This window comes from Paramisgurnus dabryanus, chromosome 1 (assembly GCF_030506205.2).
Source record: "Paramisgurnus dabryanus chromosome 1, PD_genome_1.1, whole genome shotgun sequence".
Taxonomy (NCBI): Eukaryota; Metazoa; Chordata; class Actinopteri; order Cypriniformes; family Cobitidae; genus Paramisgurnus; species Paramisgurnus dabryanus.
This window is the reverse complement of record NC_133337.1, coordinates 30860779-30883230: the sequence shown is the minus strand read 5'-3', so window position 1 is coordinate 30883230 and position 22452 is coordinate 30860779. Positions and strand designations below refer to the sequence as shown.

The 22452-nt window shown below is 39.4% G+C and overlaps 1 protein-coding gene across 1 annotated transcript; it reads right to left on the bottom strand.

Annotated features, from left to right (window-relative positions):
- Window positions 1-3162: 3162 nt before the first annotated feature.
- On the bottom strand, window positions 3163-21394 carry nuak1a (NUAK family, SNF1-like kinase, 1a). The gene is made up of 7 exons (XM_065284967.2): window positions 20906-21394; window positions 14178-14298; window positions 10535-10686; window positions 9555-9620; window positions 9355-9474; window positions 7092-7224; window positions 3163-6991 (listed from the first exon to the last, which is right to left on the bottom strand). Exons 1-7 carry the CDS (start codon window positions 21146-21148, stop codon window positions 5952-5954), a joined length of 1875 nt encoding a protein of 624 aa, XP_065141039.1. The 5' UTR covers window positions 21149-21394; the 3' UTR covers window positions 3163-5951.
- Between the last annotated feature and the right edge of the window lie 1058 nt (window positions 21395-22452).

Sequence of the window (22452 nt, the reverse complement as noted above, 5' to 3'; positions counted from 1 at the left end):
TATTCGGATTTCGACGTTCTGTTTGGTCGGACCACACGCAAACTTAAACATCAACAAAGTTTCACAAAAGGGAAAGAAAAAGCACAGCAGTGTAAGCGTGAATCTATTTCTCTTCTCCCCTTGGTCTTTTTTCTAGTAGCCGTGGTTTTGGTGAGGTCTGGATTCAAAATGAGGTTTTGACATCGGCTGTCTGACTAAAAGCGCTCTCACCTATTATGTCCCTCCAGCTCTTTTTTTTCTTCTCTTTTTACGTATTTCTGCGGCTTTGTAGTGGTCGATGCACGGAGGCCAGACATTCCTACGGGTCGAGTCGCCCTAGACTTCAAGTGGAGTTCATGGATACATGCAGACGTTGAGCTAAAATTAGTTGAGATTTATGGGACGGCCGTTTGTGTGTAGAGGCGGCGCAGACACGGAAGATTTTTCACACATTCTTGCACATGTCCATAAACATAAACATTACCACACCGACTTAGTCACATGCAGAATGCGTGAAGATGTAAATAATGAGTTTCACACTATGCATTAGGCTAACTGACAACTAAAACAAGCTTACTGGACATGCACATAGACACACAAACTTTGCTCTGCTTTCGACGATGTGATTATTTTTCCTGCCATATGAAAAGACAGCCCTGTGTTTCTTCTGCCTGGCTGTGCTTTTACCAAGCCATGTGCTTGTGCAAACTCCTTAGAAAACAATTAGATAAACCCATTTGAAATAATTTTATTAAGGGCCGTATATTTGATCCATGGAATTGGGTGATGAGATATTATTTTTAAGATATAAGATAAGGTATTTTGTTAATGATGGAAATCTGATGTTAGAGCTTGACATCAGTCTGACATAGCATTTTGACGTCAGTCTGACGTTGAATTTTGACATCATTCTGACATTGCATTTTTATGTCAATCTGACATTGCGTTTTGACGTCAGTCTGACGTTGCATTTTGGTGTCAATCCGACGTTAGAGCTTGACGTCAGTCTGACATTGCATTTTGACATCAGTCTGACGTTGCGCTTTGAAGTCAATACGAAGTTAGAGCTCGACGTCAGTCTGACGTTGGATTTTGATGTCAATTCGACGTTAGACCTTAACGTCAGTCTGACATTGTGTTTTGGCATCCATCCGACATTAGAGCTTGATGTCAGTCTGACGTTGCATTTTGGCATCAATCCGAAGTTAGAGCTTGATGTCAGTCTGACGTTGGGTTTTGACCTCCATTCGACATTTAAGCTTAACGTCAGTCTGATGTTGCGTTTTGGCATCAATCCGAAGTTAGAGCTTTGGATGTCAGTCTGACTTTGCGTTTTGGCGTCAATTCGTAGTTAGAGCTTTGGATGTCAGTCTGACTTTGCGTTTTGGCGTCAATTCGTAGTTAGAACTTAACGTCAGTCTGACTTTGCGTTTTGACGTCAATCCAAAGTTAGAGTTTGACATCAGTCTGACGTTGCATTTTTGCGTCCATCCGAAGTAAGAGCTTAACGTCAATCTGACGTTGTGTTTTGGCGTCAATTCGAAGTTAGAACTTAATGTAAGTCTGACTTTGCGTTTTGACGTCTAACCAAAGTTAGAGTTTTACATCAGTCTGACATTGCATTTTTGCGTCCATCCGACATTAGAGCTTGACGTCACTCTGACGTTGCGTTTTGGCATCAATCCGAAGTTAGAGCTTGACGTCAGTCTGACATTGGGTTTTGACCTCAATTCGACGTTAAAGCTTAATGTCAGTCTGACATTGCGTTTTGGCGTCCATCAGACATTAGAGCTTGACGTCAGTCTGATGTTGCGTTTTGGCGTCAATCCAAAGTAAGAGCTTTGGATGTTAGTCTGACTTTGCGTTTTGGCGTCCATCAGACATTAGAGCTTGTTGTCAGTCTGATGTTGCGTTTTGGCGTCAATCCGAAGTAAGAGCTTTGGATGTCAGTCTGACTTTGCGTTTTGGCGTCAATTCGAAGTTAGAACTTAACGTCAGTCTGACTTTGCGTTTTGACGGTTGTACGCCAAAATGCAACGTCAGACTGATGTCAAACTCTAACTTCAGATCGACGTCAAAACGCAAAGTCAGACTTACGTTAAGCTCTAACTTTGGATTGAAGCCAAAATGCAACATCAGACTGACATCAAGCTCTAACGTCGGATGGACGCAAAAATGCAAAGTCAGACTGATGTCAAACTCTAACTTTGGATTGACGTCAATCCGAAGTTAGAGTTTGACATCAGTCTGACGTTGCATTTTAGCGTATATCTGATGTTAAAGCTTGACATCAGTCCATCGTTAGACCTTTATATCAGTCCAACATTATTGGGTTTTTGTGTCAATCTGACGTTAGACCTTGATGTCAGTCCATCGTTAGACCTTCATATTAGTCCAACATTATTGGGCTTTGACGTCAGTCCATCATTAGACCTTCATATCATTCCAACATCATTGGGTTTTGACGTCAATCTGCCGTTAGAGTTTGACGAGAGTCCATCATTAGACCTCCATATCAGTCTGACATTATTAGGTTTTGTCGTCAATCTGATGTTAGAGCTTGACTCAGATTGACGTCAAAACCCAAAATCGAACTGTACCTGTATTTAAAACTGCTGCTTTTTGTCTTTAAGTACGCTGCTGTTTTGGAAAAACATACGAGATGTAAATAATTTTTTGAAATGCCCTTGTATTGTGATCATGCGGGCCGAGCAACATGCAACCACAGACGTGCATAGCTAGGTCAGCCCACACCAATGTGCATGGTCTCAACATAACAGCCTGCAGTCAAAATAGATCCTAAAACTGATCTTAAATCAGGATTCTAATGGAGAAAGTCACTCAGATATGGCTTTTATACTTGTACACTCTCAGAAAGAAAGGTACAAAAGCTGTCACTGGGACAATACCCTTTCAAAAAGTACCCTTTTGTACCTAAAGAGTGCATATTAGTACCTTAAAGGTACTTACTGGTACCACTGTATACATATCTGTACCTTAATGGTACATATTAGGACCTTTTAAATGGGACTGTCCCGGTGACAGCTTCTGTAGCCTACTATTTGCTCTGAGAGTGTACTGATCCAGGAACAGCTGGTATGTTAAGGCTTTAACTTTTATGTTGATACTTTTATGAGCACTTTGTGTTCTGCATTTAATGGATTGAGTGGAGATACAAACATGTGGTATTTAGATCGAGACATTTATTGGATCACTGCATATTGTACTGAGCAGAGACAATGGAGGGCTTCATACACCACCTTACAATGCTCTTAACAAATGATACAGAAAAACAATTCTGATACCTATTGAGAATTCTTACACAATACTGAAAATCATTTACACAGATAATAACATTATTAGACAATCTTACATTAATAAAGGCACAAAGCAAGACAATCGTTAAGTCAAAGTTTAAAAAAAATAACATACAGAATAACAAATAGCCATAATGTACAGTATATAATACAAGACATTTTAAATAACAACATTTAAATATGCAGTAATATCCAGTCAAGTTTTCTCAATGGCCTATAACGGAAATCCTATAGACAAACACAATCTTTTTCCAGTTAATTTATATATACTGTATATATTAATGGGTACATACAGTAGCACTGAACTGCAATACTGACACTTAATCTGACAGAAATGTACTTATCATCACAGATTTGAAGCACATTTAGGCTAGACTATTAATGCTTAACCTACTGTCTTGAAATTAATCTCTGTTAATAATTACCGAAATTAAAACAAACACAATGCAACAGAAAACAAACTCATGGTGTATTTAGTTTATCGCATCATGCCAATTTGCATAAAAAAACTGTACACGCATAATATTTGATACACTTCGGTGACAACCCAGCCTGATCTCACGAGAATTGGCAGGTACGAGTTGGCTAATTATTTGTACACCATAAAAATTCCTCGTTGCACTTCAATTTTTAAGTTTAATAAATTTTTCAAATGACTTAAGCTAATTCAACTTTATTTTTTACAGCTTTTAACTATAGTCCAGAAAGTTAAAGTGAATTCAAGTTCATTAAACTTAAAAATTAAAGAGCAACAAGGAATTTCTTTTACAGTGTATGAATTTGTACAAAGTGAATCATACAAAAACAATTAACATAAAAAGAAACTCTAACCCGAAACGTCATGGGGTGAAAGCCAATCGTCCAGTCGTACAAATGTCATTGTACGAATTAGCCAGCTCGTAAAATACGTAAGAATTGCCATGAGATGGCATTTTACCCAATTATTTATTAAACCTAAATAAACGTTTTACTTATTTTTGTTTTAATAATCTATTTTCTTCAGAACATGTGACTTTTAACACCTAACTTATTAAAAATAATAATTTGGCATCTAATATGGTGTTTTGTTGAAACATGGGTCATTTCTGGAGCAGAATAACACCGTAGGTTAAAGCTCGTCTTTCCACACTTTTATGCTTCAGTGAGCTCATATAATTGCCCGTCTGCACGTTGGATTGTGTGGGTTCATGCATGCTTGTGGGAGATGAAAATGTACGGTGTCATAACACTGATTCAGTCTTGTCACTTTTTATGTGCTGTGAGGTCCTATTATCTAGCTCATAATAAAGACAACATGGATTTGTATGGTTTTTTTGTCTCTGTTACATTCACTCTTGGTATCTCTAGGAGATATTTTTTACTTTTCAATATTATAAAAAAAGAAAATATTAGACAAAACTGCACAGAAAATGCTGGGTTATGTTCAAAAAGGGACAAACCCAACCTGCTGCATTGTAATGTAACCTATGCTGGGTTGTTTCAGCCCAAAATGCTGGGTTGTTTTAACCCATTGTTGGATCAAATATAAACATGGTCAGGGTTAATTTAACCCAGTGACTAGGTTTGTCCATTTTTTTAAATAACCCATCACTTTTTAGAACTACTTAAATATTTCAACTTTTTAGATCTTAAAGAAAAATTTTACCCACACAGTTTCATTGTAAGGACAAGAGGAGCATTAAATTAATCCTTTGACGCTCTATGGACAAAATGGGTTGTTTTTAACCCAGTATTGGGGCAAAAAAGGACGAACCCAAACCACTAGGTTGTAATGTAACCTATGCGGGGTTGTTTTAACCCGTTGTTAATATGGTAAAATATAAAAAAAATCTGGGTTTAATCTTACTCAACAGATGGGTTTGTCTCTTTTTTTTACCGAGCCCCTAAGATGACATTGTAGTAAAAAAATCTAAAGTTTAGATTCATGTGATCACGTGAAACTTTCATGTGCTCACGCAAAACCTTTATGTGCAGAATTTTTTTTTGAAAGTTTTGTGAAACTATCACGTGTGCACATTAAACCGAAAGTTTCATGTGTGCACGCGAAACTAAACGTTATTTAATTTTTGCTCCATGTCCCCTTAGGGGCTCCGTACTTTTTGACCCAATGCTGGAAAAAGCATTTTTTAAAGTGTGGGATTGGATCGATATAATGACTTATTATTTTTTATTTTGATGTGAAATGTTGCTGTTGGACTATTGTGGATGCACGTCACTGAAAACACTGGTGTTATACAGCAATGGCTGTTTATTATTGTATTGCCTTTATCTGATGTTTTCAGACTGCTATCCCAAGAATGACTACAAAATGGCCTTGATACTATCAATCAGTCAAAGTGTAAATGAACAATAAATAACTTAAATAACACATTCCCAGCTGTCATTTACATCTGGTGCTGGATTACGGAGAACAGATGCTTTAAAGTGCTTCCGTTGTTCCCCATTATTGTCGAGTTAAAAACAAATCATTTTGTTCACCATGATTTGAAATGTCCCGCCTCTCGACCTGTAAACATTACCCAGCAGCACTGCAGCAGTGATGTGAGATCGTGCTGAGATCATTCACACTTCCAGTCTTTCTCCAAAGTGAAACAATGCCTTCCAGGTGTGTTTCTAGAAATCAAATAATTGTCTATTCATCGTTTTAGACCAAATCTAGCTCAGCTTGCCGCTGATGTCCAGGGCTTTCTGGTACACCTGGGTGACATCATCCATATCACCCAGCAAGGAGAAACTGCCGTTGTCTCCGGGAGAACCGGGAGGACTGCGAGTGCCTTTTCCGCCATGAAGGGGCGCAACGGTCTGAAGCCCCCTGAATCCGGACATCTGCAGTAAGTCTTCGGCTGACAGAGAGCCCCGAATGTTGGGTTTTGGAGAGGTGGGTGGCCAGTCCAATCCCATGCTGGAGAGACCCTTCTCTTCATAAACAATGCTGGAGGGTCGGCTCTGGCTCCGTGGGAGATTTGAGTCTACCGGCACCTCCCCTTGGACTCCGGCATTGTGAGCAGAATACTTTCCGTTTCGCTTCAGTATACCTTTCCTACCTACAGACCGTTTTGTTGGCGAGCTGTTCGGAGGTTGCACAGTGGCGCCCCCTAAGAGTTCAGAGGACTCGCTGCGTTCCGGTGAGGAGTAATACCCAGATTCTCGCTCTTGACTGTTTTTCAAAATGCCTTTTTTGGGTAACATTGAGACGATTTTTGCTGGGGAGCCACCGAGCGTGTCTTCTCGCTCCGGGCTCGAGTCAGGGCTAGAGTTAGTGTCTTGGTAACAAATGGACCTCCTAAGCTCTACCTCGCACAGGCTCTGGGACCGCTGGTCTCCACTGGTGGCACGAGTCTTCAGGATGCCCTTAGGTCTCTTGAGACCCGGTTTCTCTTCCGCAACACCCCACATGCCTCCATCGTTCTCCTTCATGCATTTTCTTAGACGTCGGGCTGGGGTCAAGCTCGTATTTGTGACATTAGTGATATTAGCAGGCTCCGGGTGCTGAGGCTTGCCTGGTCGGACGTCAGTGCGGTTTTGCCAGTCAATGAAGCGGGCTAGCATGGGTGAACTGTTTTCCCTTTTTGTTTGGCAGTCGCAGACACTGGACTTCCATCCCCAGTTCACCCACCAGTGATTTGCGATGTCCTCTATTGTAGCCCGCCGTTCTGGATTAACCATCAACATCCAGCGTATCAAACCTCGAGCATCTGAGTGAGATGAAGCGATATAAGGCAGTCAGACACATGAATCTCAATATTTTTGTGAAAGGGTACTTATGCATGTGTTTGCTTTGACCAAAACACATACCTGATGACTGTGGAGGCTCCCTGTAATCGCCACTGCTGATTTGTCGAATGAGTCTGTGGTGATCTCCTCCATCGAATGGCATTGTTCCATACACAAGTGTGTAGAGCAATACACCCAGTGCCCAACTGTCAACCTGTAAAAACAACACCACACTGTAAAATCGCTTCATATTGGGCATCTCATATCAACATAAAATGGTTTATAGGAAGGTTACTAGTTATAGGGTGGATTGTCCAATATTACATATATAATATCCTATATCAGTGGTTCTCTTTTGGCGTGCACCCCCCTTGTATGGTGCATCCCTTCAAGAAAATGTATGACATAAAACTTTCTAAAAATTTAAAGGTTAAATTACACAATATTTATAATAAATTAATGTATTTTATTAAATGTCATTAAACTGGGGCCACCTTGGAACCATTTCAGGGCCCCCAGTTTGAGAACCACTGCCTTATATTATCACCTATAGCTATAATAGAGACATTAATTTGCTAACTATAAAAAATGTATACTAACAACTTTATTTTCTGACATAAATATGCGTTTTCGTAAAGCAGCTTTGAAGAAATATGCACCATGGAAAACTCACAAATACAAATAAATTGAATTGAAAAGTTTTAGGGAAAATAAAACTTTGGTTTGTGAAATTTAATTGGCATGTCATGGCCACTTACGATGTTTTCACGTCAACAGTGTACTATACTAGTCAACATTTAAGTGGATAAAAACCATTCATTAAAAGTTTTATACAGTACCCGATCGTGTCTTTGATGAGCTTTTTTCGAATGTTGACTTGCATAAAAACATAAAAGTTTTTGCTTTTTATTGCGGCGTACAGATGACGATCAGTTTTTAAAACGATCCACGTTCACACTAATCCACGAAAACAACAAAATATGCTGCATTATGCATTCCAGGTCAGTAATTCGCAATGTCACAAAATGTCTGAATATGTAATACATGTGCGCATGACCTCACCATTTTCACCAATTTGCGTTTTTGTAGTTTATAGCTATTTTATTTGAACCCGTTTTCAAAAGTCAGCATTTTCAGGCCCCTAAAACACTGTCGTGGTGTAAATAAACATCTAAAAACATGTAAACTGTAAAAGTTTTTAGTTTTTGTGTCGCATAAACAGAACCTTATTTAAATTTTTAAACGTTAGTCCTAAATACCTCAAATATAACTTTTACACAAAATAAAAATACTGTAGCATACTCAAGTAAATAATAATAATTTGATTTATACTTAAAGTAAAATACTTTTACTTAGCAGAATGTTTGAATATCGATGCAGTGCTGCCTTGACTGCGTTCATACTTTACTTGTCAAACACGTGCCGGCTAGACCAGTGGTCAACATGCACCAATGGATTCAAAGGTTGTGTTGTTTTATTTTCCTGTCTGAGCCATAAAATGAACCTCGCCTATTTTATCAACTCTTTTCTACACCTAAAATGTATGAGAACAATAGGTAACCTACACATATCTGCTTGCTATCTACCATCATAAATCCTACATGTTATTGTATCATTTCTCATGCTTGACCTTGTCTGATCCCTGTTGCACCTCCAATGCACAGGAATTAGGAGGTATCAAGGGAAACAATGGCTGATTAGAGAACAGGAAGTGTCCACTCCCCTAACACCAGACCTGCTTGACCCTAATGAGATGTGAGGAGCTCTGTGATTGTTGGCCCTGGTCCAGTGATCTCTGACCAGTGAGAAGGAGGCTGCTGCCTTTCCCATGGACCGGTGGGGTTTGCAGTTATGTAAGTATGATTGAGAGACCAGAGAGATCATGATTGAATGTCCAGAGGCTTTCAGAGAACGGAAAATGTATGGGAATTTAAATATATTCCTGCGGTCCAGACAGGCTAAATGTTTGGGTAGCCATCGACAGAATAATAGGAATTGTAGAGAATGCTTAATATTCCGGAAATAGCTCGGAAAGCATTCCTCATTCCAATCTTTGTTTCTCATTGAATTATAGGGGATGTTGGGTACTATGAAAAGATTCTTGGGTAGGAAGTGACTGAGTTTGGAGTCACTTCTGGGATATGAAATAAAGGGCGGTCTCCCGTTAATGTGAGATAAAATTGCTTTCTCTTTTGTTATCTGTTGTTGGCTGTGTTTTGTTGTTTGTTATCTTCTCTAGGACACAGGATGTCTGTTATAGTGTTTGCAGGCTCTTATTTTTTCAAAAGTTAAAATGGCTTAATATCTAGTGAGGTTGCATAAATGCAGAATATTAGCTATTTACCTCTGGACCTCGATATGGTCTTCCATTTACGATCTCTGGGGAGGCGTACAGTGGGCTGCCACAAAACGTTTGAAGAAGTTTATCTTTGTGGTAAAGGTTAGACAAACCAAAATCTGCAATCTGGAAGAAAGAAACAATGAGAGTTTGCCAGAAAAGCCAAGGGTACTGCCTAAAGTCACGAAAGGAAAGTTAGAACATACTTTAATGTTGCCGTTGTCGTCCAGGAGAATATTTTCCAGCTTTAGATCTCTGTGTACAACTCCGTTCTGTAAGACATTATATCAGGATCATTGGTTAGATATTTCTTCACCCTGTAAGCCAGTAAAGAACCACCCTTTTTTTTTGTTTTACAGAAATAATGCATGGATAACTTGGCTAAAACATTGTAGCTGGTTTCTTGGTAGTTCAAGCTGCTCATTACATGGTTAAACATGGACAAACCCAACCATTGGTTTAAATTAACCTAGAAAATGTCCATATTTGACCCAACCATGGGTTGATAACCAGCCATCATGTTACAAAAACTCATTTCACCACCCTAAGGTACCTTTCAGAATAACCGAAAATGAAATTAACTAACATCATGGGTTTTGTTTTCACAAAGTATCCACAGTAACATCATTTCCCTTCATCCTATTTCAAACCCCGTTGTTATATGGCCTGATCCATGTATTCCCGCCCTTGTTTCCCTGACGACCTCCTGGCCTGCCCTGATCCGAAAGGCCGGGTTGGAATCCCCCAGCTGAGGTGATGACATCATCAGCCCAGCTGTATAGAAACAAAGGCCAAGCCCACCCCGCATTCCCCCGGCACTTCTGCTTTCCAGCTGACACAGCTCTGGGTACAAGCTAACCTTTTGTACGGATCTAGGATCTATCTTATCTTACATTCAATCGCCATACAGTTAAAAACATTTGAATGGCCAGAAAAGATCTAAAACATGAAATTAAAAAGAAAGTTATGACAGGAATGTGGGTTGGATCAGTGTATTGTGTTCGGAAAGTGAGAAAATTATGAGGAGTGGTTTGGCACCAAGTGAGAAGAAAACAGCTGCTCTCTCGCTTCAAACCTTTCATATCAAGACATTTTTGGAAGTTTATCATGTCAAGTCCCTGGTTATTTATTAATGTAAATCCTATAAATTTCCAAAGATGTGATATTTGTTGGCTCCGCCCCTCACCTTATGGCAGTAATGCACAGCAGAGACGATCTGTCTGAAGAAGTGTCTCGTCTCTCTCTCGCTGAGCTTGCGACGTTCGCTAATGTAATCGTACAGCTCGCCCTTGCTGGCATATTCCATCACGATCACGATCTTATCCTTGTTTTCAAACACTGTAAATAGAAGAAAGATACACAAATGAGAGAGAGGCACGATTCAATTACTCAACATTATTGCATTCTTTGCTGTCAGGTCTCTTGTGTAAAATATGCCATACGTTTACGTGAAAGAGAAAACAGCCCGGCTTGGCTAGCTAAATATCTCTGTTGCCAACTCTTAACTGTTTTGTTTAAGTTTTCATTGGGTGGTTGCCAACATGTTAGAGACAGAATCGAGTCTGGCTTTAGTCAGGGTCATGCCGATTAAGAACTGTCTTTGCTAGCGAGACCCACAACTGTTAACAGGTGTTAAGTGGAGGGAGGCCGAGAGGGTTTGTGTGTGTTTGTGTGAGAGTCTGGAGATGGTGGCATAAACATTCCTGTTCCAAGAAAAGGTAAGTGTTTTAGGAAACAAACAACACGGTCTGGTATTCCTAGTAACAACACTAGTAGCTATCATTTCAGCCAATCAGTGAAGTGTTTATCCGGTGAATATCTGAAACTGGGACATCAGCAACTTCTTGTTTTGTTTTCAGCACTGTTGCTCCATTTAGGTGTCCTCAAATTCCAGTACGATCTCATGGCAATTTGTATGTATTTTAAAGGTGGCTATTTAGTATAAATTTGTTTGATCAATTCCATTTTTGTACAATTTGCTTTCGCCCAAGTGATGTTGGGTATAGAGGTGGAGTTTGGGGTAAGGATTACCCAAGTCTTTTTCCCATAATTGACCATTTTTGTATGATCTGCTTTCCCCAAAATTGGTGGATTATCAGAAAAAGACGTTAGTGAATCCTCACCCCAAACCCAGCCCCTATACCCAACATCACTGGGGCGGGGTTTGGGGTGAGGATTCACTAAAGTCTTTTTCTGATAATCCACCATTTTTATATGATCTGCTTTTCCCCCAGTGATGTTGAGCATAGGGGCAGGAATTGGGCTAAGGATTCACTAACATCTTTTTCTGATAATCCACCATTTTTGTACGGTCTGCTTTCGCCCCAGTGACGCTGGGGATAGGGGCGGGGTTTGGGGTGAGGATTCACTAACGTCTTTTTCTGATAATCCACCATTTTTGTACGGTCTGCTTTCGCCCCAGTGACGTTGGGGATAGGGGCGGGGTTTGGGGTGAGGATTCACTAACGTCTTTTTCCGATGATCCACCATTTTTGTATGATCTGCTTTTCCCCCAGTGATGTTGGGTCGAGGGGCGGGGTTTGGGGGTGAGGATTCACTAAAATCTTTTTCTGATAATCCACCATTTTTGTACGGTCTGCTTTCGCCCCAGTTATATTGGGTATAAGAGCGGGGTTTGGGGTGAGGATTCACTAACGTCTTTTTCCGATGATCCACCATTTTTGTATGATCTGCTTTCGCCCCAGTGATGTTGGGTAGAGGGGCGGGGTTTGGGGTGAGGATTCACTAAAATCTTGTTCTGATAATCCACCATTTTTGTACGGTCTGCTTTCGCCCCAGTGATATTGGGTATAAGAGCGGGGTTTGTGGTGAGGATTCCTTAACGTCTTTTTCTGATAATCCACCATTTTTGTATGATCTGCTTTTCCCCCAGTGATGTTGGGTAGAGGGGCGGGGTTTGGGGTGAAGATTCACTAAAATCTTTTTCTGATAATCTACCATTTTTGTACGGTCTTCCTTTGCCCCAGTGATGTTGGGGATTGGGGCGGGGATTGGGCTGAGGATTCACTTACGTCTTTTTCTGATGATCCACCATTTTTGTATGATCTGCTTTCGCCCCAGTGATGTTGGCTAGAGGGGCGGGGTTTGGGGTGAGGATTCACTAAAATCTTTTTCTGATAATCCACCATTTTTGTACGGTCTCCTTTCGCCCCAGTGATATTGGGTATAAGAGCGGGGTTTGTGGTGAGGATTCACTAACGTCTTTTTCTGATAATCCACCATTTTTTACGGTCTGCTTTCGCCCCAGTGATATTGGGTATAAGAGCGGGGTTTGTGGTGAGGATTCACTAACGTCTTTTTCTGATAATCCACCATTTTTGTATGATCTGCTTTTCCCCCAGTGATGTTGGGTAGAGGGGCGGGGTTTGGGGTGAAGATTCACTAAAATCTTTTTCTGATAATCTACAATTTTAGTACGGTCTTCCTTTGCCCCAGTGATGTTGGGTATTGGGGCGGGGATTGGGCTGAGGATTCACTAACGTCTTTTTCTGATAATCACCATTTTTGTATGGTCTTCCTTTGCCCCAGTAATGTTGGGTGTAGGGGCGGGCTTTGGGGTGAGGATTCAATAAGCCTTTTTCTTATAATTGACCATTTTTGTACGATCTGCTTTCGCCCCAGTGGTATTGGGTATAGGGGCGGAGTTAGGGGTGAGAATTCACTAAAATCTTTTTCTGATTCACTTTGAACGAGTTCATACAAAACGTTGTGAATTTTTGTATGAATTCCCATGAAATCTTCCACCTTTGCTGACACAGCAAGACCATCTTCATTGTGATCCTTCTGGTTTAACACCCTTAGGCTGGTTGTCATGGTGACGATCATTGGAGCAAGCAGACAATGAAGGCAGGTTTCCTACAACCCGCTTGGTGTCACGTTCAACAACATGTCTGTTTAAACACCTTTAGGATCTCTTGTTGACTGTCTAGGTCTTAACTAACCAAGCTGTTGATTTTTCCCATCTCTTAAAATGGCCCTCGAAAAACAGGTGAAGTTCACATTCAAGACATTGAACCTGCTTCCAGACCTGCTGCTCTGAGTAATTACCTCTCTCGGCTAATCCGCATTAGACACGGGAGACCAAGCGTACTTGGTTTTGGCAATGGCACTCAGGCTGATCCAGGGTCAGTAATAATGACCCCTGGCTGAGAGCACAATGTGAGTCCACAGCCACGGTGTCTCCCGCCGTCAGTATGGAGATAAAGCAGCTTGTCAGGGATTTGTTTTGAGTATCCGGCTCATGCAAGCAGCGCTCTGGGCCTAATTTGATGCGTTCTTGATTTATGTTCCAACAAGCTCAGCAACATGCATGGGATATTTTAAACATACTGATTGCTGCACGACGATAATGGCTTTTATTTTAGCGGACACTTTATCTCCATTAGAGGGTTTATGTACCCAACAAGATTGTTTGCCTGATCAACATCCTGTAGAGATTGCATAAATAAAGCGTGAGTGTATCTGTGGGCGGGGCACCATACAGATGATTGACAGTTGGGATAAACAACCCATTTTTTTTCTGAGATTCACTTAACCTACAGCCTAAAAGTGGTGGGTTATTTTCAACCAAGCGTTGGGTCAAAAAGGGTCAAACCCAGCTGTTGGCTTAAATTAACCCAGAAAATGCTTAGATTTTACTCAACAATAAGTTAAAACAACCCCACATAGGTTAAATGGCACCGCAACAAGTTGGGTCTGACCTAACGCTGGGTTGAAAATGACTGCCCTTGGGTTTCTAAACATTAGATTTGCTCCTTTATAGTGATTCAGATAAAGTTAGAAACTCGATATAGCACATACTGGCCTACCTTCGTATATAGAGATGATATGCGGATGACGGAGAGCAGACATAATCTCGATCTCTCTTCGGATGTGCACCATGTCCTGCTCGTCTTTAATCTTCTCCTTTCGGATGGATTTAATTGCCACCTGAGAACCGACATGCAAAAATGCACTTAGTTTGTATCCCATTTGTACATGATGCAAACAAGGTATAGCATGATAACGCTTTCTGCAGAGTAAACCTAATGAGTGCTTTATTAATGTTGATTGGAATGACCCCAAAATATTGATGGATGGCTGGTTCAGTGGCTCAGTTTGTCAACATGATTGAGCGGTATTGAAGAAGACATGGGTCGAAGGTTAAAAAGCCCTGATTAATGATATTTGTTTTTCAATGGTGTCCGGTCTCTGGGGTCATAGGTCAGGGAAACAGATCAGCCTACACCCTGTCATGGTGTCACGGATTAAGTAATTCCTGTCGGAAGGGGTCAGGTGGCCCACAGGTTTGCTTAACTACTGTAGTTTACCCTGATGACATCCATTATGAAAGAACTATTTAGACACATCCTGTCCATAATATAACATTTTCATTTCTTTGAAAGCATCGATATATTTTTTAGAAATATGTGGAAGCTGTAAAGAGCCAAAAAGTATGATGGTCTAGATTTTCAGCGGTCGCCTATAACTTTAAGCAAAAATGGGTTTCTCTGAAGGTGAATGCTTTCTCAAGAGAAGGGACAGGAGTTATTTTTAAACGTCCCATTTTTAAAGTCTGAAAAGGGCTTCATCACATAGCTGTAGTCGCACTGATAAGCTTTTCTATTTTCAAAAATATTTAGTGTTACCTAGTTTGGTACTGTGAGAAAAAGGCCAAAATATGTACTTCAGCACTCAGTTGATTAAACTTAAAATGTAATGGCAATAAGGAATTTTTACAGTGTACGTATTTTACGAGTTAGCTAATTCATATGAATTCGTACAAAGTGAATCATACAAAAAGTACGATAATTATAAAAAATCCAATAATGAAACCCCGCCCCTAACCCCAACATCACAGGGGTAAGGGCAAAATGTACAAAAACGTATGAATGTGGTCGTACGAAGTTATACAAATTGACCATCTCATAAAATACGTACGAAATCCTGTGGGATTGTGTTGGGTGAACCCTTTTAAAAGTTACATATTGGTATCTTATAAGTACCTCAAAGATACATATCGGTACCTAGGGTTGGGTATTGTAAGAAATTTTACCGTTTTCAATTTCAAGTGTTACACTTTGCTTCATCGTTATCACCACTTTTTGACACATGTATAACACTAGTATACTGTAAGTATACAAAGCGTACCTCAATAGCGCAAGTGTTTTCTGTGGTTAGTTGCGTTAATTTGGTTGCGTGAATGTAAACAGTGGCTCAACGTAATTAATATTCATGAGGTAAGACATGGCTATTAAAAATGGCTTTGCATGTGCTTCGCATCAGAACTGCTTTTAGAACCGAAAATTAAGAATTCAGTTTGGTTCTGGTTCCTGCTCTCGGTTCCCAACCCTATTTGAACCAAATGTACATAAATCGGTACCTAATGGTACATATTAGGATCTTTTTAAAGGGTACTGCTGCCCCAATGACATCTGCGGTACACAGAGTAGTTAGACTTAAGTCAACTTAAAAGTCTTATATTGTGTATTGTATGCTACATTTTTAAGTTTTAGCCCAGTAGGGGGTTTGCTGGATCCAGTTATGAGGAGTGATCAGGGTTACAGGAAGTGTTGCGGTTGTTCCTTCACCGACTCATAAAGCACTCAGTAGGGGAAGTGGTGCTGACAGCTTGACTTCCTGTCCACCCAGTGTTGTTCCAGACTTCGATTTGCCACCCCAAGCCATTTAAGGCCAAAATGACCACATCTAACCGGGCTGCATACAATGTATTGTTTATGGACGATGTCTGAACATTCTGTAACGTTCAAGCTTTATGCAATGCGTGCATGTGTTAGTCATTACAACCATTATCGGTGACTTACGTAACCCTCTCGATACCGCAGTACTTGGAGACAGCAGAAGTGTTTCATTCACCACGTGGATGTGATAACTGTACAATCTGGATTTTGTCACAAGCGTGATATGGTTTTAAAGAGATTGTAAAGACAGAGCCAGAAAGAGTTTGAGAGAAAATGGATTGAATTTATAAAACAGTTCCACTTATGTTTGTTATTTCACCACAAAATACAGCGTCTTGTTTACTATTTGCAATCCAGTTCAATCTGGTGCTAAATATGCTGAAATAGCTCTGAAAGTGCATCTGACATGTTTTGATGAGGCTCTTATGTTTAGATTTTGTAATTTTACTTTAATGGCATTGAAAAGGTTACTATTCGGAAATTGAAATGCTCTATTTATACAAATGTCGCTTTAGTCATCACATTGGTGGTATTAAACAAATGTAACTGTCTTTCGCTCCAAAACCCCCTAAGTGCATGCAAATAGGCTCAAAAATTTAGTCAATATCCTAAAATATTCAGTAAAACCGGGTAAAAAGCTGTTCCAATTCTCCGAGAAGTATTTGATGAATGTATAATACGTGCCGAAAGCATTCGGTCTATATCATTAACTCATTTTTGTCTGAGGTAGCGTTTAGCGGCTTTTGCCATCTGAGCTCTTTATAGGTAAACATATTTGGAAATATTTTGATTAATTATATTTCATTGGGATTGAACCCATGACCTCGACCTTTTTAATTGGGTCAATATCCTAATTTATTATATAAACCTAAATTAAACGAGTAAAAAACTTTGCACCGTGATGTATGCACACCCGTCGTTCGTCCAATTCTTCTTTCGTGCACTTAGGGGACTTCGTGAAAAATGGTTGTGCCGTTTAACGGATTCTGCCAACAAAGCAGTATTTCTAAATGGCCTGAGGCCGGGATTAAGCGGATTTAAAGCAAAAGTATTTGATTGCCGATTTGATACGTGCCAAAAGCATACGGTTAATATCATTATCTCATTTTTGATGTGGCGTTTAGAGGCTTTTACATCTGAGCTCTTCATATAATCATTTCTAAGACCTTTTAGTAACCTCAGCAGCAGTCATTCATCAAAGTTATCCCAAAAGACAAAGGCTACATCCGAAAAATTGCATATTGTGAATTAGATGAAGGGTACTTAGTCATACTTTTCGCTTACTGTTTTTCGAATACTATGAATTCAAACATACACCTCGCCTACTGCTGTTCGCCTACTATATAGTATGGAAGTAGGTGATTTCGGACACAGCCAAAGTATGTTGCATTATAAAATAAGTGTGCTAAAACTATAAAAACAAATAAAAAGTCAGTGGGTATAAGGGTTGGTAAATTTATCCTGTATGCATTTGTATGTGTTCCCATTGTGGTTAAGAGACACTTTAGCACATCAATGCCGGACCATCCCTAATTACAGTGAAAGCATAAACTCATTAAAATTGTATTGCAGCAGATTGGCACACATGTGATCCTTTGACCCCCGCAGAAGGAGCCACATAGTACCCACAGTTCAGCTGTATTGTTACCCAAACGATAGCTACAGATCATTAAGCCAACCTGTGTTTGATGCCTGTGCCAGCTGGCTACAGGCTTTGCTCTTCTCTAACCCCTGGCTAAACCGAAGCCGTCTCATTGTTTCACAGACATAGACCAGCTCATTGTCTGAGCCTCACACAACAGGTGTGCTGTTTTACCTCTATACCATTTGAGTGGAAAGGGAACACCTTTACTTAACAAAGAACTCATGTGGAATAAACGCTTAAACATACCATAGTACTAACATGGTTCTTACTGTAAAGGACATTTTGGAGCCACATGCAATAAAAACCTGTTGTTTCATTTGTTGTTTCTTTAGGGTTAGGGTTAGCCTTTCCATCTTTCTGCACACAAGATTTTACCTTTATCCTATCACTCAGTGCATATGTTTCCTAGATTTTTTCCCTGGATGTATATAGTGTTTGTTTATATAACAACTATAATGACTGTGCTGACAATGTGCTTTGCTTTAGCAAAAACAGTAAGCATTAGAAATCTTCACAAATAAGCTGTCTTAAAGAGGTAGCTTACCCAAAATCAAAATAATGTCATTTTTTACCCTTAAACCTATAACATTTCTTTGTTCTGCTAAACACAAAGGAACCCAGCAGGCATATGACCAACCTTTAATGTTGAAATATGGTTGAAATAATGTCAATTTTTGTGTTAACATTAAAACAATGTTGATACAACAGTTAAAGCTAAATGGTCTTAAAATGTTAATAAAATGCTTAAAAATCAACGTTGAAATATGGTTGAAATGATGTCCGTTTTTGTGTCAACCTTGTTTCAACGTTGATACAACAGTTAACGCTAAACTGTTGCAAAATGTTAATAAAATGCTTAAAAATCAACTTTGAAATGTGGTTGCAATAATATTAGTTTTTGTGTTAACCTTGTTTCAACGTTGATACAACAGTTAATGCTAAACGGTTGCAAAATGTTAATAAAGTGCTTAAAAATCAAAGTTGAAATTTGGTTGAAATAATGTCAGTTCTTGTTTCAACAGTAAAACAACGTTGATACAACAGTTAATGCTAAATGGTTGCAAAAGGTTAATAAACTGCTTAAAAATCAATGTTGAAATATGGTTGAAATAATGTCAATTTTTGTGTCAACGTTGATACAACAGTTAATGCTAAACGATTGCAAAAGGTTAATAAAATGCTTAAAAATGAACGTTGAAATATGGTTGAAATAATTTACATTTTTATGTCAACGTTGAAACAACGTTGATACAACAGTTAATGCTAAACGGTTGCAAATTGTTAATAAAATGCTTAAAAATCAAAGTTGAAATTTGGTTGAAATAATGTCAGTTTTTGTTCAACGTTGATTCAATTCGCAATTACAAAAGGTAATAAAACGTTGATTCAATGACTGTAAGCAAACCGTCCATAGTATTTTTCTTTCCTACTATGGAAGTCAACTGTGCTCCTGTGTCCTACTTGATTACAATGATCTTCCTTTGTGTTCAGCAAAACAAATTTTTACATGTTTGTAAAAACTTAAGGGTGAGAAAATGATGACATCTCATATATTCATTTTTGGGTGAACTATCCCTTTAAAATATAAAACCCATTTATGTGTTTGCATTAAGTCTCTGTTTGTTGGTGTCCCACCAAGAGTGTTGCATTTTAAAGTTGGCATGTCATGTTAAAAATAGTTTGTTTCATTTTACGCTGATCTGTTTAGCTGTTTCTGAACGTACTGTAAGAGTTCATGTTGTGTAAACAACCCAAAAGAAACATGTCCGATCGAGGTCATAACCATCCTAAATATCCAGTGCTTCCTTAAAGGGATAGTTCACCCAAAAATCATAATTTACTCACTCTCGTGCGGTAACAAACCTGTATACATTTATTTGATCTGATGAACACGACGAAAGATATTTTGAGGAATGTTTGTAACCTAAACGATCATGAGCCCCATTTTTCTTCCATAGTAGGAAAAATAATACTAGGGAAGTGAATGGGGCTCACGAACATTCTTCAAAATATCTTCCATTGTGTTCATCAGAATAAAGAAATGTATACAGGTTTCGAACCACATGAGAATAAGTAAACAATGACAGAATTTTTTTTTTGGGTGAACTACCCCTTTAAGACAGATAAGTCAACTATAGGAATTCGAACTCACAAACTACTTGCATTTAAAAATAAGTTGTATGTGATCTGACCAAGCATAAGATCGCACAGCATTATTGCGAACCAGTGTAAGCCGTACTGCTCCGGTTAAATCCTATCCACAATGTTGTGATTTCTTCCCCCTTTCTACTACTGTGACTCATGCATTCTGAATTCAACCATTAGTCCATTGAGACAATGCAGTGTTTACTGAGAGAGTTACTGAGGCTCCTGTATTAGCCAGCTCTGCTTTATCATCTGTCCACAACGTCTACCAGTTTGTTTCTTCACAGAGTGTTTAGAGTATGTATAAGCGTGCCAAACAACTGGCATATCTCAACGCCGCCACTTGAGTTTATCTGTACCCTACAGATTTAGCGTCGGCTATCGACACAGCAAAGGCAGCCCAGTTAATTGGGCAACGGTCTCTCATACAACCACGCCGTCTAATGTGTTCCTGCTGTGTACGTGTTAACAGTTTGTTTCCCGGTGTGTCAAGTTTTGGACAGACGTGACTGCACATCCGAGCAGCTGTTGACATCAGGGCACAGATCTGACCCAACCGGCCCATTTAGGATGCAGGTCGTCTTGGGATTAGTGCACTGACCTAGTTTGGTGAAGGTCTACCCTAGTTTTCCCCATTTATCTACAGATGTCATCATTTTTACAGGTTGCTTCAGTGCAGGGTTCATACAGATAGACTGCACTTGCAACATAAGCATACCGTTCATGCTTTGAAACCTTTGACCTGCTTTGTACTATAGATGACCTGAATTATCTGACCCCTGTTACGGGGACGGAAAGCACCACTTGTCCTGTGAAATTGTCTGTGTAATGATGCTCATTATAAGCGCAGGTCCATACTTCAAAGGAATGTTTAATATGATAACTGATATGGTGAAACCGACATATGAGATCTTTTTAACTCTTTAAATGCTTTAATTATTTCTTATATACAGTAATTAGATTGTAAGAGACTTTGTGCTTAAAATTGCCAATATAAAACATTTACAGTATGACATAATGCACTGCCTAATAATATAATACTGCTCTTCATTCTGGCTCAACTCACCACTCGTCCAGTGTGTCTCTCTATGGCTTTCTTCACTTTCCCGTATGTCCCTTTCCCGAGTGTCTCCAGCAGCTCATATCGGTGCTTCAGGTTGTGTTTGTGGTGATGCTTCTTTACGCTCGACCCTCTTCGCACCCCGAGAGAGGCCGGCATCTCTCCACCGGGATAGTCCACCGGCAGAGGCTCAGTTTGATCCTCTCCGTTACTCCCGGGTAGTTCCGCGTGTGCGGAGATCATCTCCATGCTTCGCGCGTCTCAGATGCTCAATAAACCTTACGATATTTGCCGAACCGCTATACAAAGTCACAGATGTCGCTATCTCGAGTCGTTGTTTAGGATTATGAAGAGTCTGGAAGTTTTAGGGGAATTCCGCGCACTCACCGCGCCGCATCTTCTTCAGTGATCTCGTGTCGGGATGCGCGCTCGCTTCTGGCAGCTCAGAAATGCGCGCAGTGACTCCATGCTTTACACCGTCCGTCCCACCTCCGGCGTGCTGCTCACCCCTCCCTTTCCTTTTCTCCAAAAATGACAAGAAAAAAGAATGCAGTCTGGATGAAGTTATGGGAGGAATCTCTCTCTCTCTCTCTCTCTCTCTCTCTCTCTCTCTCTCTCTCTCTCTCTCCCCTCTCCCCCTGTCTGTATCCTAATGGAATAATGGAGTAATGGAGAACATTTAGTTTTAGGTTGCCACTGCTTGTTTCCTCTAGTCTAGTGTGTTAAGTTATTCTTCAACTTTAACTTATAACTTTATTATTACATAAGCACATTTGTAAGCAATTTTAACTGTCCAAAGTGCTTCACAGTATTACAAAGACATAACAAGCTATTTATATAAAACAGATTAATATAAATAAAAATTAAAACAGATAAGACATAAAAATGAAATAAAATACCCAATAGCATCAAGATATTATCTCTAGACATGGCCTTTTCTTAACAAATGCTAAATTAAAATTATTGTGAACAAAATTATTGTGATTTATTGAATATTGACTCGCAAATAACTAAACTGGGCATTTTTGTATATTTAGATATTAAAGTGTGTTGAACATAATATAAACATCTGTTTATTGTGTTTAATAGTTTGTTCAGGGCAGTAATCTACACAATCAAAAGAAAGTGCTTTTTTATAATTCCTTAAAGTAATAGTTCACCCCAAAAATCCAAAATATTGGGGGCATATTTTATAAATATAATTTTTTTAGATTTATAATGGCATTGGATAGTGCCCCACTTACTCCAAAAGACAATCAATCCTTACAAAACTAATCCAGTTTAATGTCTCAATGGGCTTTTTAAGGAAACATGTATATTTCAAACTTTATAAACCAGCCTGACGCATTTTTAGGAAAAAGTTTCCTACTGACCTCTGACCTACGTTACAAAAATCACTGTTTCACCTTTGAATAGAGCCAGGATATTATTTAATATAACCCAAACTGTGTTTGGCTAAAGTACACCTAGAATGACTTGGGGTGAATAATAATGGGTTAATTTTTTATTTGGGTTTAGCTTTTTCAGATTCTGCAAGTATTCTTGTAGTACAT